General features: G+C 43.0%; 1 protein-coding gene across 4 annotated transcripts in view; it reads right to left on the bottom strand.

The window, feature by feature from the left end:
• Positions 1 to 17,863, bottom strand: part of LOC142503460 (atrial natriuretic peptide receptor 1-like) — a 59,579-nt gene that overhangs the window by 5,004 nt on the left and 36,712 nt on the right. For all 4 annotated transcript variants that reach the window (XM_075615648.1, XM_075615650.1, XM_075615649.1 and 1 more), the window contains 10 exons: positions 17,565 to 17,697; positions 15,255 to 15,303; positions 13,679 to 13,780; positions 8,129 to 8,248; positions 7,807 to 7,900; positions 5,877 to 5,964; positions 5,180 to 5,319; positions 2,915 to 3,067; positions 1,439 to 1,537; positions 240 to 331 (listed from right to left, as the gene is read on the bottom strand). In XM_075615648.1, the coding sequence (XP_075471763.1) occupies positions 240 to 331; positions 1,439 to 1,537; positions 2,915 to 3,067; positions 5,180 to 5,319; positions 5,877 to 5,964; positions 7,807 to 7,900; positions 8,129 to 8,248; positions 13,679 to 13,780; positions 15,255 to 15,303; positions 17,565 to 17,697 (1,070 nt within the window). The remainder of the gene's footprint in view (positions 1 to 239; positions 332 to 1,438; positions 1,538 to 2,914; positions 3,068 to 5,179; positions 5,320 to 5,876; positions 5,965 to 7,806; positions 7,901 to 8,128; positions 8,249 to 13,678; positions 13,781 to 15,254; positions 15,304 to 17,564; positions 17,698 to 17,863) is intronic.

Here is a 17,863-nt window from a genome sequence, read left to right as displayed (position 1 = left end):
GTCACATTAATTGTTATAGCTTCACAGTACATTGATAAATAACCCTCAAGGGTCCCTAAGCAAACGCCCTTCGCTGCAAAACTTTGGTGCAAAAAACAGCACAAGATTGATGAATGAAAGCCACCCCATTGGATACGTTCTTTCCTTTGCTTAATCTGTATGAAGTGACGTACTGTACAAACATGTGATCCCATGGGAAGCTGCCTAGTGTTTGCAAAGTAAAAATAAACAAAAGATACCTTTACATTTACTGTTCCACGGCACACCAGGACATAGCTGCCAATCCCCTGCAGAAGTTCAGCGGCACTGGAGCTGCACTGAATTTTTAGGGCTAAACAAAAAGACAAAAGAAAATTTTCTAGAAAATATTGCTTTCCACATCTGCAATATACAATATTTATCCCCTCACTTCCCTGGTTGTACAGTACTGTATGTATTCAGTGTTCATAGCAGAAGCAGAAATATAGGCTGAACACTTGCTATTTAATATGGACTTTCCCCTTCTGAGAGTTTGTGGGGGGCTAGCACTTAATATCTTATTCAAACAGCCATAGGCTTGTTATATTGTTCTCGCTGCTGTGCGCAACCGGTGTTGTGCGTGTACGTGGCGTGCGCGTTTAGTTGCTAGAGTGCAAGCGGTGACACGTGCGGTTAGGGGGCGTGACTCTGACATCACAGCGTTAGGCCGCGCTGTGATGTGGCCGCAGCGTGAAAATACAATGTTCTTGTATTTTCTCTGGTCTGCCGTGCCACCGCACACGGCCATGCGTGAGCGTCCCAAGTATACAAACGTCTGGCTAACACAGCCAATTATAATTGACGCGCGCACGGTAGCGCATGCACTATATTACAGCTCTAAGGCTGTGGACAGGCTGCCGCTGTGCGCGCTCATGCTTGAGACCGGTGACACCACCAACTCTCCAAGCATAAGCGCTCGCTGTCCTGCATAATTTTGCAAGCACGAGCGGGGGGGCATGGATCGGGGCTATTGCTGTGTGTGTGTGTGTGTGTATATGTGTATGGCTGGCTGGCTGTGTTCTGTGTGCATTGACTGCTGCTAAGCGCGCTTCAAAGTCAATTTTCTTTGTCTCCCCAAGTGCCGAGCTTAAGAGAGCGCCCATGCACGAGCACGCCGCGCGGGCAGATTCACTGAAGTTATCGCGCCAAGCGCACTCAGCAGCACCGTGGACGAAGCCTAATTTATCAGATAAAGCTATAGGAAGAAACATTAAAGAAAATGGTGGTTTTAGTTGTTTTGATTGCAAGAAAACAAACACAGAAACATAGTGTAATAGACGGGACATTTGTAACACCTTTTCAGAGTGGTGTGTAACAGGCCTTTCCAAAAGCAAGTGGCAACCCGACTTCTCTTGTACGTGTCGTGTTTGCTTAGCGCACGTGCTTAGCGTGCGCGTGTGCTTAGCGCGCGTGTTTATACCTTCACTGGTTGACTCCATTCTTGAAGCTGTATTTACTGTATCTCCAAATAAACAATAGCGAGGCATTTTAGTTCCGACCACTCCCGCGACTACAGGACCTTCAAACAAGCGATACACGCAGAAAACCGGAGTGTTAGCTGCTCATTTGGATAATTGCATCTTTTATATTTTAATAGTTGACATGTACATCTGAATCAGGAAAAATGTACATATGTGCTTTAATTAAGTCCAGAGATGTTGTTATATATTACATGTGTTATGGGTTGTGTTAGCAGCATGATAGCTGTTTATAGTTCGTGCAAAATATGATTTTTACTTTATAGTCATACATTGTTTAGCCAGTGTGATAGCTGCTAATAATCACAGTTGTACAATACCTGCAAGACATCACAAGTCTCTTCTCTACTATAACCTACGGACTACTATTCAGTATATCAGAGGCCTAAAAAGTCTATGTATAAATATCTATATCTATGAACTATCCTGATGGATCGTTACGATTTATGACAACCTTCAATAAACCTACACTTCACCAGGACAAATACCGCTACTAAAGATCTGCATTAGGCTGTGCCCATGCTAAGCGCGACACAAACAAATGGCCGTCTCAATGAGGACGGCCATAGAGCGCGCGTGTGCCCGCAGGGGCGATAGCGCATCCGTTATTCGTGCAACAAAAAATAATTTGATTTTGTTGCACAACGGCCAGGTCACGTGACTGGTTCAGCCAATGAGGGCGAACCGCACATGTGATGTCACCGGCACGCCTCCAATACGCCTCTCGTTGCATCTGCTCCTTCAGATCCCCAGGCCATGGATCATCTCTGCAGTAGGCGCGCGTAACGCCACACGCTCCACCGTGAGCGCCTAGCATGGCCTCGGCCTTACTCCTACTTCATGCCTTCAAGCCTCTCCACTTGTCCCCCTTCTTACCGTGGCAAGGAGTAAGGCAAAGCGTAAGTTCTTCTTACCTTCGAGGCTCTCTACTCTTGCTCCTCACTAAAATTCGGCTTTGATTTTCTCGTTCTGCTCTTTCATTCTTCCCCTGCCCTCCGTTCATAACTATCCCCTTCTCACCCCTTCCACCTCCCCTGCTTTCTGTAAGCCTTCTCCCCTCACTGCCACTTACTGTACATGCGAAACTCCACATTAAAGGTCCAAGCTAAAAACACAGCTGAAAGAAGCATTTCAATAGCCTGGACTCATGGTCACTGCCCCACACCCACTTACCAACCATCGTGGTCAAGCACTGCCATCTACTGCCCTCACTAATTCACCTGCTGGCTCCTAACATATCATTTAGCTTGTAAGTTCTCCGGGGCAGTGATTTCGTTTCCTGTTGTCTGATTTAATGTTTGTGGTATGTATTGTATTATAATTCCCTATATTGCCTACATACGGCAAATAAAAATATACATACAAGAAAGAAAATCGACTTCTTCTATCAAATCCATTGCTCTATAGGAATGTGTTACCTGAATGTATCCCAGCCCGGATCTTCAATTTAGTATCTGGTATATGTGGGATCTTAAATGAGTGGCAGGCGGCTATCAACCCTAACGCCATACCAGCAATTTCAGCCACGTGGTTCAATCCATTCTCTTTTGGTACACCAGAAACGACCATATCTATAATGAGAAAAGTAACCGGTGAGACATCCTAAATAAGGGAACCTTTAGAACTGTTCCTTGTACATCAACATTATTGTTGTTAAATATGTACGTATTAACTCTTTAATTCACAAAATTGTACTAACCATTACTTATATGCAGTACGTTCTATTTAGTAGATACTCATAAGATTTGGAGGCGTATTTATCAAGGACATTTTGGGGGACAATTATTGCACCAGATATTTCCAGGAAAAAAATCCTATTTATTTAATTGAAACTTATTTCTTGAATACATCTTCTTTGCCCCAGAATTGCACCCTATTTCCCCTGGGACAGTGACCCTTAGAAATTAGCAGTACATAGGAGAATGGACAGTGATGGAATAGTGGGGATTTGGATTTTAGGTGTTTATTTTTTGTGAAAATTAGTGTTTCATATTTTGGGGGTTTTTTTTTTACGGTGTTTAGTTATTTATTTTTAATCTGTGTATCAGTGTTAACAGAAAATAATTGACGCCCATTAGAATTTGGTGTTCACCTGTGCCCTTTGTTATATGTTATATTATGTTCTAGCACTGTGTTACGCGTGTCTCCTACCGGTACAAAAACAGTGTGGAATTCAATATTAAATGAAGCTTAATTTCCGATGTTTATTGGTTTTAACTTGAAGTTCAAGATGAGTAGGTGTTGGTTTTTCTGTGTTATTTAGTTAAAACCTAAAACCGGTATCTCCACACATACTGCACATCATGAGTGATTCATTCCATGTTTAATTGCAAAGGGATATAATTGAATTACCATTCACATTCACGATCCCTTTCTGTGCCACTAAAGGATTTGATGCATTAGGAACTATTGCTGAAGGGGTTGCACATTCAACCTTTATTATGAATAAACAAATTATTTTAGAAGTTTCTCTTTACCTAAAGTCTTCTACAGTATACTATGGACGGAGATGAGGATTTAGAGACACTGATCGGGTTAGCTGTTTGCTGGATTAATTATAGAACATTATGAAATAGCCGTAAATCCCAAAACAGTCGCACTACCCACCTGATTACACCCTGGTTTCAGCTACACATGGCCAGCAAGTTCTAGAACCTTGTTTACTTATTGACTTTCTAAGTTACAAAATCTGCATTTGTAGATTTCTTCTGGTCCATTAAATGCTGACTAACATTGCACAATGCTTCCCACGGAGGAGGAAAAACTCTTGTACCAAACACTGTATTTTATTTCAGTCTTTCAATTTTAAATACTAGAGAACATGTATTTTTGGTCCAGCTTTCAATCTGTGTCCTTTCAGGAGATGAGTTTGGACCACCCTGCACTGCAATGAAGTACAGTAGTTTAACTTTTTAACCTGACCAGTTCCATAGCCACGATTCCAAAAGGACGTCCCACGGGGTGTGCAGCACCGTCACACAAAATGCTTACCAGGAAATGGAGGTGCATATAGTACACCACCTGGATCCCCAATGACATCTAGAAAAGGGAGGGTGTCCACAGCACGCAAGGTTTAGCCGAAATTCATTTCAGTGCAGACTTAGCCATGGGGGCAGTAGAAAGAATGTTGTCTCTGGCCGCAATGGTCCTTTATCCAGTTCTAATGGTGCCTGAACATTTATTGCTGTGGATACTCTCCTCCTCTCCTTAGTCACTGCCTGGCTGCTGCTTCCTGAGCAAGCCCCTGCTCTGTCTGAGAGCTGTTCCTGCCTCCTGACCAATCCCCTGCTCTGTCTGAGAGCTGTTCCTGCCTCCTGACCAATCCCCTGCCCTGTCTCAGAGCTGTTCTGAGAAAGGAAAAGCTGATTGGCTAGAAATAAACACTTGGCAGGCTGCCAAAAATTCCGGGCATTACTGAATAGATAATGCCCAGAATTTTAACCAGAGAGCAGAAATTTCAATAATGCCTGGAATTTACCAGCTTTAGTCTATAATAATGAATATTTCACTAAATAAGTTGATATATAGTACACACATGCAGATTGTACTATACGGTACTAGCTTAATTTATAATTGGGATTTGTAACTGTAAAGGTTTTATATACTAGTTTAACCTTTCTTTTATCCTAAAAGCATACTAAACATTTCCAGAGATCTGTGGATTTCCTACTTGAAATACTTACACGCATCTCCGATGGTTTCAACCTTGTAAACATCATAGTTATCAATAATGTCATCAAACTTTGTGTAAAGTTTGTTCAGGAAGTTGACCACTTGGTGCGGTGTGCTGGCCCCAGAAATGGAAGTGAAGCCGACAATATCACTAATTAATGTAAAACATGTGTTAATACATCACTTATCCAGACGGGATCACCATATATATTTTTTTAGCATTATATGTTAATGGCAGACATGCAGCCAACTTTAGCTTCACTATAGAAGGCAAATTAAAAAAAGAAAAGAAATTACTCAGTGCAGACAGAAACAACGTGTGTGTGTGTGTGTGTGTGTGTGTGTGTGTGTGTGCGTGTGCGTGTGCGTGTGCGTGTGCGTGTGCGTGTGCGTGTGCGTGTGCGTATAACATTAATTCAGAATTCTGGTAAAGGTTATAATTTAATGTTTAGTTGTACTACTGTGGAAATATTGGCTGCAAAACAACCCATTTTCTTTATATACACAAGTGTAAATATGAAGCCGTAGGATTCTCCAATGGGGTCCAACCCCAGTGATCTGCCATGTATCCATTCCAATCGCAGGATCTCTCTGAGTAGCATGTTATGGTGTTACTAAAACTCAGTGATTGGAGTGTAAGTGGGAACTAACTGTGACAGGATAAGCGTTCACACTTATACCACATGGACGCACACGCAGAACACATGCCTGAAATAGACTGTTGCCTTAGAGTAACTCTGAGCTTCACAAGTGAGCCCGCGACGTAGATCATCAGCTACAGGCTTCGGCAGCATACCTGGTAATGTGTGCACATGGAGAGATGGGGACACAGTGTTACAGTGTTACAATGATGAATATTACAGCTTCCCAACGTGAAGACGAGATTATTATTAACAGAAAGTTGTTGTAACTGTTCTAGTACTTACCTTCGCAGTGCAAGGGAATAAATCAGTACGTCTCAGTCTGCACTCGGGTAAAATACATTTTTATACAAAAGTAGGACTCACTGCACTATCCAGGAGTCTGTAAGAAGCCCATCTTTAGTGGCCCCGAACATACTGTTCCTAGTCTCAACGCATTGCTTGTGATTAATAGAGCTGTACAGTTCTTCCGCTTATTTGGTTACAAGTCCTTGCTGTGATAAAAGCATTGAAGTGTCTGCCTATTCATTAGAGATGAGACATTTCCCTGGCAACAGGCTGTGGCTAAAGAGGCCTGACTGCTTCGCACAATGCACATTACAAGCCCAGAGTGGATTGGCTCAAATGGAAACCAATTACTCCCTAAGCACATTATGTTAGAATGCCTGAGTGCGATTTGTGGGAGAACTGATAAGAAGGCCAAATGAATAGGACTAAGTCATTACTTGTGTGTTCAGTGCTCTGTATTGGGCCAGTCACTGGGTCTTATTCTAAAGAGAACGGCAAGCTGTATAACAGAAGCTACGTTATACTCCTCTATATAAGCCTATATACCCTGCTACGTTATAGATGGCATAGGGAGTGGTATACATTCTCAGAGCAAAGCAGGTCTTGTGTTTGAGTCTAAGGGAAAATGTTGCAGAAATGTTTGCAACAGCAGTACCAGGGAAACAATGTATCAAACGTAACGAGAGTATGTGGGGCCCTATCTACTAAGCAATGTGGCCACCTTGGGCCCCACCCACCCTCCTGTCGGCGCCAAGATCCAACTTTCACCTAACCGGGGGGGGGGGGGAGGAGGAGGGAGGGAGCGCGGGGGGCCCGGACAGGCAGAGAGGTAAGTTTGGGGGGGGGGGGGGTTTCTCTTACCTTCTCCGCAGCATCATACGACTGCGTGTTGTCATGGCAACTTGACATCACATGACGCTGTGATGCTGCCAGAGGAGGGACACTCGTCTAAGTAAGTACCCCCCCTTTTTTTGAAGTGAAACTTCTTTAGTGGCACCTATTCTCATGGGGCAAAACTGGAGCGAAGGAGACGAAAATGAAATGGAAGTGACATGACTCCCCTCCCCCCCTCCCCCCCCCCCCACGCCTGCTGTGACATGCGGCGGCGGTGATAGCCGCCGGCGCCGCTCCTAACGGCGGCCGTAAATATGCCCAGTGCTTCTAAAAACCTAGTCTCTAGCTCAGGGGGGCTCAACTCCAGTCCTTAGTCCCTCCCCCCCAACAGGTCAAGTTTTCAGGATATCCCTGCCTCAGCACAGGTGGCTCAATCAGTCCCTGCTTCAGCACAGGTGGCTCAATCAAACACTCAGTCTTTGACTGAGCCTCTGATTGAGCCACCTGTGCTGAAGCTGGGATATCCTGAAAACCCGACCTGTTCTGGGGACGTGAGGACTGGAATTGCGCACCCCTGACCAGGCTCACAATGCCATCACGTAAGGGCTTTAGCACTTCAAGCGTCACGCTTGGGAATAGCTGAAAGTGAACAGTTCTCCATTCTGTACATACAGTGAGGGAGAGGTTATCCCTCCAAAGAGAGAGGAAAGCAAGAGGACCCACTGTTCTGCATTCTCACAACTACAGATAAATGGTAAAACATATATAGATGGCAGAAAGATGGATCATATAGAGCTGGGGAGCATATAGAGCTGGGGAAGACATTGTTTTTCCTGGTTTTCAGCAGAAATGAATAGGGGCTAAGTTTTACTTACTGTACAGCAGACGGTCAGTCCTCTGCTTCTCCTGTAAGAGATCTTGAGTTCTTTCTGCCACAATAGCTTCTAAGTGTTTGCTGTACTTCTCCATCTGTATGGAGCAGACGTACATACAGTATATAAGAGATGGGGAGGTCCAAGACATTATAGCCTCATACTCAAGAACAGGGGCGCTCAATTCCAGTCCTCAAGACCCCCCCAACAGGTCAGGTTTTAAGACTATCCCAGCTTCAGCACAGGTGGCTCAGTCGAAGACTGACCAGTTGGGGAGTGTCGAGGTCTGGAGTTGAGCACCACTGCTGAATAAAGCCACACGTACCAGATTCATCATCCTGTCCACGGGGCTCACTTTATGTGGATTCATCTTGTCCAGACTTTTTTTTATTTGTTCAAACGATGGCCTCATCATGGGATTATGTGCCCAACATTTGTTTACCAACTTTATAAAAGATACGGAATGAACATGGTTAAGGATTACTACACTTTAATTAAATGGAACAAACACAGATTCAAAACAATGGCATTTCATTCAAATTTCTATTATACATTACTCAGTAAATTCCATTTAACTTTTACCATTTACAATGTTTAGAACAATGTATTTCATATGGATTACAGGCCTTAATCTTGCTGCAGTAAGTCTTTCCCTCAGACTATAGGACCTGTCGCTGAGGTGGATATAGATATTACAGTGTGCAATACACATGACGTGGGGCCGGAGCAACAGAGCACAATACAACTGTATTGTCTTATTACAGGTTTTATATATGGATGTTTTAGACAACCTTATACACAGGATCACCTTATACACTATTACACATTTACAATACAGTTCAATAGGATCGCTATGTGAATGAGTTCTAGACTCTAGCACTGTCAGACCTCCCAGTCGTGGGGGTACTGGCCTATATGTTAGGGGTGTCGGTACACCCATTGGAGCTCATTAGATAGTGTGTGTGTGTGTGTGTTGCAGGCCTGTGCTTTGTAAAGTGACTTCGGTACCAATATTAATGCAGTCAGCGGGAGACATCCTCTGTTGTGTCTCTCAACCACTCATGACCTGCCGTGTGGTAATGCTTGACTGGGCTCTGCTGCATGCGCTCATCCAGCTGTGCGGCGCTCCCTCCAAACAGCTCCCCGAACTCAACTCAACCCTGAGCTGCATAGCTCACCCACTCACCCCTGCTGCATAGTCCTGCACAGCTCACCCACTCACACCCTGCTGCACAGTCCTGCACAGCTCACCCACTCAACCCCTGCTGCATAGTCCTCCACAGCTCGTCCACTCACACCCTGCTGCACAGTCCTGCACAGCTCACCCACTCACACCCTGCTGCACAGCTCACCCACTCACTCCCTGCTGCACAGCTCACCCACTCACCCCCTGCTGCACAGCTCACCCACTCACGCCCTGCTGCACAGACCAGCTCACCCACTCACTCCCTGCTGCACAGCTCACCCATTCACACCCTGCTGCACAGCTCACCCACTCACACCCTGCTGCACAGCTCACCCACTCACACCATGCAGCACAGCTCACCCACTCACACCATGCTGCACAGTTCACCCACTCACTCTTGCTACACAGTCCTGCACAGCTCACCCACTCACACCTTCACACTGTGTTGCACAGTGCTGCACATCTGGGCTCCCTTGTGCAGTGGTCTCTGTCTCTCTGCTTTGCTCTGTGTAGTCTGGACCTGCCCTGCTGGGCTCTGCTGCCTGCACCCATCCAGCTGCGCAGTCTCTCTCCAACAGCTGCCCAAACTCCTCCAGGGTCCTGTAGGAACGGACTGGCTGTCATGGCCGCCCTCTCTTAACAACCTCTCTCTCTCTCACTATGCCTCCTCCTTCACCTGCCTTCATACTGGTTTACCACAGTCATATGTCCTAAAGAGAGGCACCTGCTAGGGGGCAGCATCCTGTGTTTGTAGACACAGGGGGTTACAGCAGTAAACATGGATTTCTTTGGAATCTTATCTTAAGGTTAATACAAAGTTACTGAATTTAGGGGGTAATTTTATATCTGCAAAAAAACAGCTGTTGAAGACTTTTTTTGTCAGAAAATCTACCGTTTTCAATGGGAATTTCTGTCCAAAAATGGTCTGAGCAACCACTGCAGGAGATATAGTGTGTGTGTGTGTGTGTGTGTGTGTGTGTGTGTGTGTGTGTGTGTGTGTGTGTGTGTGTGTGTGTGTGTGTGTGTGTGTGTGTGTGTGTGTGTGTGTGTGTGTGTGTGTGTGTGTCTCTGTGTGTGTCTCTGTGTGTGTGTTTACACTGTGTTCAGAAAAAACAGGCCCCTTTTATTTTTTATCATATCTTGCAGAAAAATCACTCGATTTTCATAACATTTTGAGCAATTATAGGTCTGTCCCAGGAGATTATTACATTTAAGAATTATTTGGTAATCTAATAAATATTCTTGGAATTGGTGATGGCGCATAGTTACAAAATGGTATTTAGCCAAGAAGATAAATCTGTTATAAAGTGCTTGAGACAGAGCAAGAATTATGGTCCAAAACGCTTATATACAATGTTCCTGATAAAAGACGGCCGCTAGGAGAACTGAAAACAAAGTATCGTTCAGGAGTGGGAGCAGCTGGATCAGCGCGTTATCGATGATACAATCAGACAGCGACGTTCTCGTCTTCAGGCGCGCGTTTCAGCAGGAGGACGACATTTTCAACACATACTTTATAGTAATCTTAGTGTTTCAGTTTAGATTACAGCAGTATAACACATTTCCGCGCTATAAAGGAAAAACTCCTATTCATCGTTTAATGAGCATGAACCTCCCGCAGCGAATCTGGTGTGTGTTGACATAATACTGTGACATTATATAGTGTTAATCTACATAACACACCTGCAATTGTGTACATTTTCATGGGGATTTGAGCGAGAAATAAAGAAGATATGATGAAGAACTGAAGGGTTCCCTTTTTTCCTGAACACGGTGTAGATTAAAGTCCTTAATCTTAGTGCATGGAATTTCTTTGGCATCTCCATCCTGGATTTGGGAAAGTAACTTTTGTGTATAGGGGCAAAAGAGCCGAAAAACAGCAATAAGGCAGCTTTGACACGGTGAGAAACGGCAAACGTATCAATGTATTAAAAAGGATCTGCTTGCAAACGTGTTTGAGATGACATGTTTTCGAGCAGGCGCCATCCACCCCAGTCCTCAACGGCCACCAAGAGGTCAGGTTTTAAGGATATCCCTGCTTCAGCACAGGTGGCTCAATCAGTGGCTCAGCTGTTGACTGAGCCACTGATTGAGCCACCTGTGCTGAAGCAGGGATATCCTTTAAACCTGACATTTTGGTGGCTCTTGAGGACTGAAGTTGGCAGATTAAGGGAGTCACACAGCATTGATATTGTGTACTAAAAGTACATATTGTCATTTTGTGGGGTGTCTTAAAAGAATACAATTTGCAGCCTCGTTTTATCAATAAGGGATCCGTCTTTTCTTGTGCCCCCACACTCCAGATGATATTGCTTTATTGAATGTGATACAGTAGCGCCCACCTGATTTACGTTCAGTGGAATTGTCTGATCAGCTTTCTTTTCAGCAAGAATTTACATTTTTGTGGAAGAACCATCACTTTAATGATTTTTATTGCCCCCATTAAAAAGATTAACAACAAATGTCCATGATGTCTTTGTGTTGCTGGTATAGATTTACCCCTGAGATATCCCGCTGACGCCACAGGGTTTCTGTCATTGCTATCTGGAAATATATACTTTGCCTTTATTGAATATAAACCATCAACAGCTATGAAGTACATAGTTAAACCCACTATTAGAGTGTTTAATACTGAGGTACACACTGTAATGACTTGTGTATCTAACTACACGAATAAAAATGAGTAGGAGTACCTTTATATAAACTATGCTTGTAAAACATCTAAATATTGCTACTAGAGCAAATAGGAGTTAGGACATGTTGTACACGCATGTCCAGTGCAGCTTACATGGGAATTAAATAAGAATATTCAGCTTATTCACACGCACAACAGATGTTTTCTCTGTTACCCACCCCAAACGTAACAGGGATGAGCCACAATGTGACAGCATTGTCCCCAAAAATGGGACATTAGTCATTCTAAAAATGCTTTGTACAAATTCTCCATGAGAGTCAATCCGTCCATCCGTCCATCCCTACTGCTGTGCACTGCAGCCACACTCAGTAGCAATTGGAAGGCAGGTAACGTTCCTGACACCCCTATTCCCTATGATTAGAAGTGGGGTAACAGATAACAATGCAGTAACGTCAATTGACCTTACTTTTCACCCTATTGAATAGGGGCTTTAAAGAGATTAAAGTGAAGGAGCAATGTGGTAGAGATAATTTACCCAAACTCAGAAGAACCCCGATGCAGGACAGTGCTGTGCATTCAAGAAGCTGTAACTGCTACATACGCCTATAATATATATTATCTCTAACTGTGCATGCAATGTCTTGTATATAATGTATACCCTGTTCATGTATGTAACTGTATTTGTAACCATGTATCTATGCCCAGGACATAATTGAAAACGAGAGGTAACTCTCAAAGTATTACTTCCTGGTAAAACATTTTATAAATAAATACATTTAGACACAATTTTAAAAGCTTTAAGGAATATTTTTGTGAATGGAACAGCAAGGGATACATTCCCCTTTAAATCTTTTATTCTGTTTTATCTCGTGTTATTATATGAGGGAAGACCCATAAACATATTTCTGCACTGTATGCTGAGAGGCTGTGTACGAGTTTCTTGGAGTGATTGTATGAGTGGTGTGTTACTGTATGAGTGGTGTGTTACTGTATGAGTGGTGTGTTACTGTATGAGTGGTGTGTTACTGTATGAGTGGTGTGTTACTGTATGAGTGGTGTGTTACTGTATGAGTGATGTGTTACTGTATGAGTGGCGTGTTACTGTATGAGTGGCGTGTTACTGTATGAGTGGTGTGTTACTGTATGAGTGGCGTGTTACTGTATGAGTGGTGTGTTACTGTATGAGTGAGTCTTAGCAGGCGTTGCTTTCTCATTGCACACTGTTTGACCAAACAGAACCATGATACACATAACTGATGAACTTTGGCATTTTAGAGGTTTTTGTGAGTGTACAATAAGAACCCGAATCTTCAGCCTGTTTGATGCTTTCCTAACACAAAAAATGATTCAGACTTAAAAGCTCTTGGGTTTAATTTATCTTGTATACACATACATTCCTCCCTAAGGGTTCATAGTAAATAAATGGTTTAATGAATAATGTTTTGCTTACAGCTAACATAGAGATGGTTACAACTTACAGTTATATAATGCTTTAAAAGCATGAATAATGCATAAACCCAGTGCTACAAGAAGATAAACATTATGCACAAATACAGCTGCCTCACAGTGGAAAGTATAACACAAAAGGACCTACGGAAACCTACTCCATCTCTAGCCCCATATATATATATATATATATATATATATATATATATATATATATATATATATATATATATATATATATATATATATATATATATATATATGCAGTATTTTTACAACAATTGTTGAATTAATTGTAGTACAGGTGTGTGTGTGTGTGTGTGTGTGTGTGTGTGTGTGTGTGTGTGTCTGTGTGTCTGTGTGTATCTGTCTGTGTGTGTGTTTTTGTGTCTATGTGTCTGTGTGTGTGTCTGTGTGTGTGTGTCTATGTGTCTGTGTGTGTGTGTGTGTGTGTGTCTGTGTCTGTGTCTGTGTGTGTGTGTCTGTGTGTGTGTGTCTGTGTGTCTCTGTGCCTGTGTGTCTCTGTGCCTGTGTGTGTCTGTGCCTGTGTGTGTCTGTGTGTGTATTGTACTGTAACAAGTCTGAACATAGAAGGAAATACCACTGACCTCGGAATAATCCGCCTGGTTTGGACAGTCCTGGTCGGATTTGCTCGCATTGAGGTCCTCAATAGGGGGGCGCCACGTCACATCTTTAAGGTAAGCATCGCCCTTTAAGGAAATGAAGGTGAGATGTAAGAGTTATTCATGTACTTAAGATAAATGCCCCTTGTGCTTATTTAATGTGAAACTATTTTTTTTTTTATTTTGATGGTTCCCTAATCTCTCCTCCAGTGGTTTTAAGCCTTGGCCTGCGGGACGCTTTACATGTAATGTCCCCTTGTCTGAGGAAGTCCCATGGGCCTCCTTGGCTGTGGCCCCTAGAAGGAGAGGTGGTCCCTCAGGTAAAGTTACCACCGATTGGTCACCGCGCTAGGTGTGAGAACCAGTCCCCCCGCATCCAAACCCCCCACAGCAAACTACAGCAAACAGTATCTGCCCTCCTAATTCTGTTCTCGTCTCTCCTCTCCCTACCATTCTCTCCACTGTAAACTGCATTGAAAAACTGTGTACCCTCTCCTGTACTCCCTTATGTGTCCCTCCTGTACCCCCTCCTGTATCTTCCTTTATACTTCTTGTACCCCCTCCTGTACCCCATCTTTATCCCTCCTGTACCCCCCTGTATCTCTCCTATACCCCCTCCTGTACCTCCTCCTGTATCTCTCCTATACCTCATCCTGTACCTCCTCCTTTACCCCCTCCTGTACCCCCTCCTGTATCTTCCTTTATCCTTCCTGTACCCCCTCCTGTACCCCATCTTTATCACTCCTGTACCCCCTCCTGTATTTCTCCTATACCCCCTCCTGTACCTCCTCCTGTATCTCTCCTCTACCCCCTCCTGTACCCCCTCCTGTACTCACTCCTGTACACCTGCTGTCAGGCTTATTTGTTATTATATATTATACATGATCTATAACATTGATGTGTAATATTTAATTACTCTTTTGAATTCGAAAATATAAAAAGTTGGTAAAATAGGAATTTAGGGTCCTGAAGATTAAGGGCCTTCTTCTATTCTATTCGTCTGTTTTTTTGCCCAAATTCCCCATTAAAGCATATGCCATTAGCACATTTTTCCCATGGAACCCTTGTTAACCTCCCACTGAACCTCACAGTTCCACGAGACACAGGCGGTAAACCACGGCCTTTTTCAAAATATTTTTTAATTAGGTCACAGCATTGGCATCTACCACATCTGCTGGTTATCTGTTCTATGCATCCACTACCATTTCAGTGAATTATTTTCTTACTATTCCCATTAAGCAAACACGATCCAAATTAAGTTATTTTGAAATCGATATCATAGCCTCTTTCTGCCCTTTATTTTCTAGTGGTAATGTGTTAAGGTCTCTTAATCTTTCCTGATACGTTTTTAATGGTGCAAACCATGTATCCTCAACCTGTACACACTGCATGTAACTGATTTACACACTTTGTAACAACTATACAGTACACTGTTAGCGGCCGTCACGTGAAGAGAAGGGCAGTTCTCCATTATCTCAGGTCATTTCGGTTTCAGATCTACTGTGTTAAGATGAAAAGAAAATCAAAATGTGAACAGGAAATGTTCCTGTTTCTAACTTACTGGGAACGGATCGCACCTGCTGCCGATTTCAGCTAAAACAATGGCATAGCTGAAAAGAAACGAGTGATTGACATAACTAACAGAACCATTACATCAGTGTATTAATTATTATGCACAGTGCTACATTGTCAGGAAGCATTTATATATCTCTTATCTACCTATATAATGTCATGTGTCTGTCCTATAAACCTTGCCACCACCCGCTCATGCTATACATCGATGGAAGTGCTTTCCAGGTAAATTGTCATATTACAGACATGGAGCATTACAGGCATACCCCGCATTAACGTACGCATATATACATACATACCCCGCATTAACGTACGCATATATACATACATAGCCCGCATTAACCTACGCATATATACATACATACCCCGCATTAACGTACGCATATATACATACATAGCCCGCATTAACGTACGCATATATACATACATAGCCCGCATTAACGTACGCATATATACATACATACCCCGCATTAACGTACGCATATATACTTACATACCCCGCATTAACGTACGCATATATACATACATACCCCGCATTAACGTACGCATATATACATACATACCCCGCATTAACGTACGCATATATACATACATAGCCCGCATTAACGTACGCATATATACATACATACCCCGCATTAACGTACGCATATATACATACATAGCCCGCATTAACGTACGCATATATACATACATAGCCCGCATTAACGTACGCATATATACATACATAGCCCGCATTAACGTACGCATATATACATACATACCCCGCATTAACGTACGCATATATACATACATACCCCGCATTAACGTACGCATATATACATACATACCCCGCATTAACGTACGCATATATACATACATACCCCGCATTAACGTACGCATATATACATACATACCCCGCATTAACGTACGCATATATACATACATACCCCGCATTAACGTACGCATATTTACATACATACCCCGCATTAACGTACGCATATATACATACATACCCCGCATTAACGTACGCATATATACATACATACCCCGCATTAACGTACGCATATATACATACATACCCCGCATTAACGTACGCATATATACATACATACCCCGCATTAACGTACGCATATATACATACATAGCCCGCATTAACGTACGCATATATACATACATACCCCGCATTAACGTACGCATATATACATACATAGCCCGCATTAACGTACGCATATATACATACATAGCCCGCATTAACGTACGCATATATACATACATAGCCCGCATTAACGTACGCATATATACATACATACCCCGCATTAACGTACGCATATATACATACATACCCCGCATTAACGTACGCATATATACATACATACCCCGCATTAACGTACGCATATATACATACATACCCCGCATTAACGTACGCATATATACATACATACCCCGCATTAACGTACGCATATATACATACATACCCCGCATTAACGTACGCATATATACATACATACCCCGCATTAACGTACGCATATATACATACATACCCCGCATTAACGTACGCATATATACATACATACCCCGCATTAACGTACGCATATATACATACATACCCCGCATTAACGTACGCATATATACATACATACCCCGCATTAACGTACGCATATATACATACATACCCCGCATTAACGTACGCATATATACATACATAGCCCGCATTAACGTACGCATATATACATACATACCCCGCATTAACGTACGCATATATACATACATACCCCGCATTAACGTACGCAATGGGACCGGAACATGTACTTAAAGTGAAGCACTCCCTTTTTCCCACTTATCGATGCATATACTGTACTGCAATCGTCATATACGTGCATAACTGATGTAAATAACACATGTGTAACAGGCTCTATAGTCTCCCCGCTGGCGCACAGCTTCGGCACAGGTAGGGAGCTGGTATTACTGATCAGGACGTGCTGTCAGGCGCATGCTTGAGCTGCCGTTTGCCTATTGGGCGATATGTCCTTACTCGCGAGTGTACATAAAGTGAGTGTCCTTAAAGCGGGGTATGCGTTTAAAACGGTCCCAGCGTTTTTGACATTTTGACCCACGTTTTTAGCTTGTTTCAGTCGCCTCTCTCCCATCACAGGGATCTGCTTATTGTATTACCCTCCTCCTGAAGTCTTATAAATTACTTCAAAGCTGACAGTTTATAACCACAACTTAATCACTAATACATTCCGCAATGTACAGGCTATTCACCCGACGTGTATCACCTGCATTCCATCCTGCGCATGCGTGAGCGCGCTGCTAGTACCTGTATACATCACCCGCTGGCGTCATACTATGGCTTCTACTCAGGACAGCCTCTGGAGGACAGTAGATGTGCATTGACTTTTTCTCCATTAATTCCTTGAAATCATCACTTCTGTAAACCAACAAACCGTAATCTAAAAAAGGCAACAAAAGGAAAAAATAGGAACGCTGCTGTTTACTGTATCTCAATGCAGTATTAATGGGCCCTTAAACAAAGGAAATTGTATTCTCTGCTGCACCCTGGGCCTGCATTGCACCTCCGATTGCAAAGGGGTTAATAAATGCATACGATGGAACCTA

This window comes from Ascaphus truei, chromosome 10 (genome assembly GCF_040206685.1).
Source record: "Ascaphus truei isolate aAscTru1 chromosome 10, aAscTru1.hap1, whole genome shotgun sequence".
Classification (NCBI taxonomy): Eukaryota; Metazoa; Chordata; class Amphibia; order Anura; family Ascaphidae; genus Ascaphus; species Ascaphus truei.
This window is presented reverse-complemented; position numbering and strand designations above follow the sequence as displayed.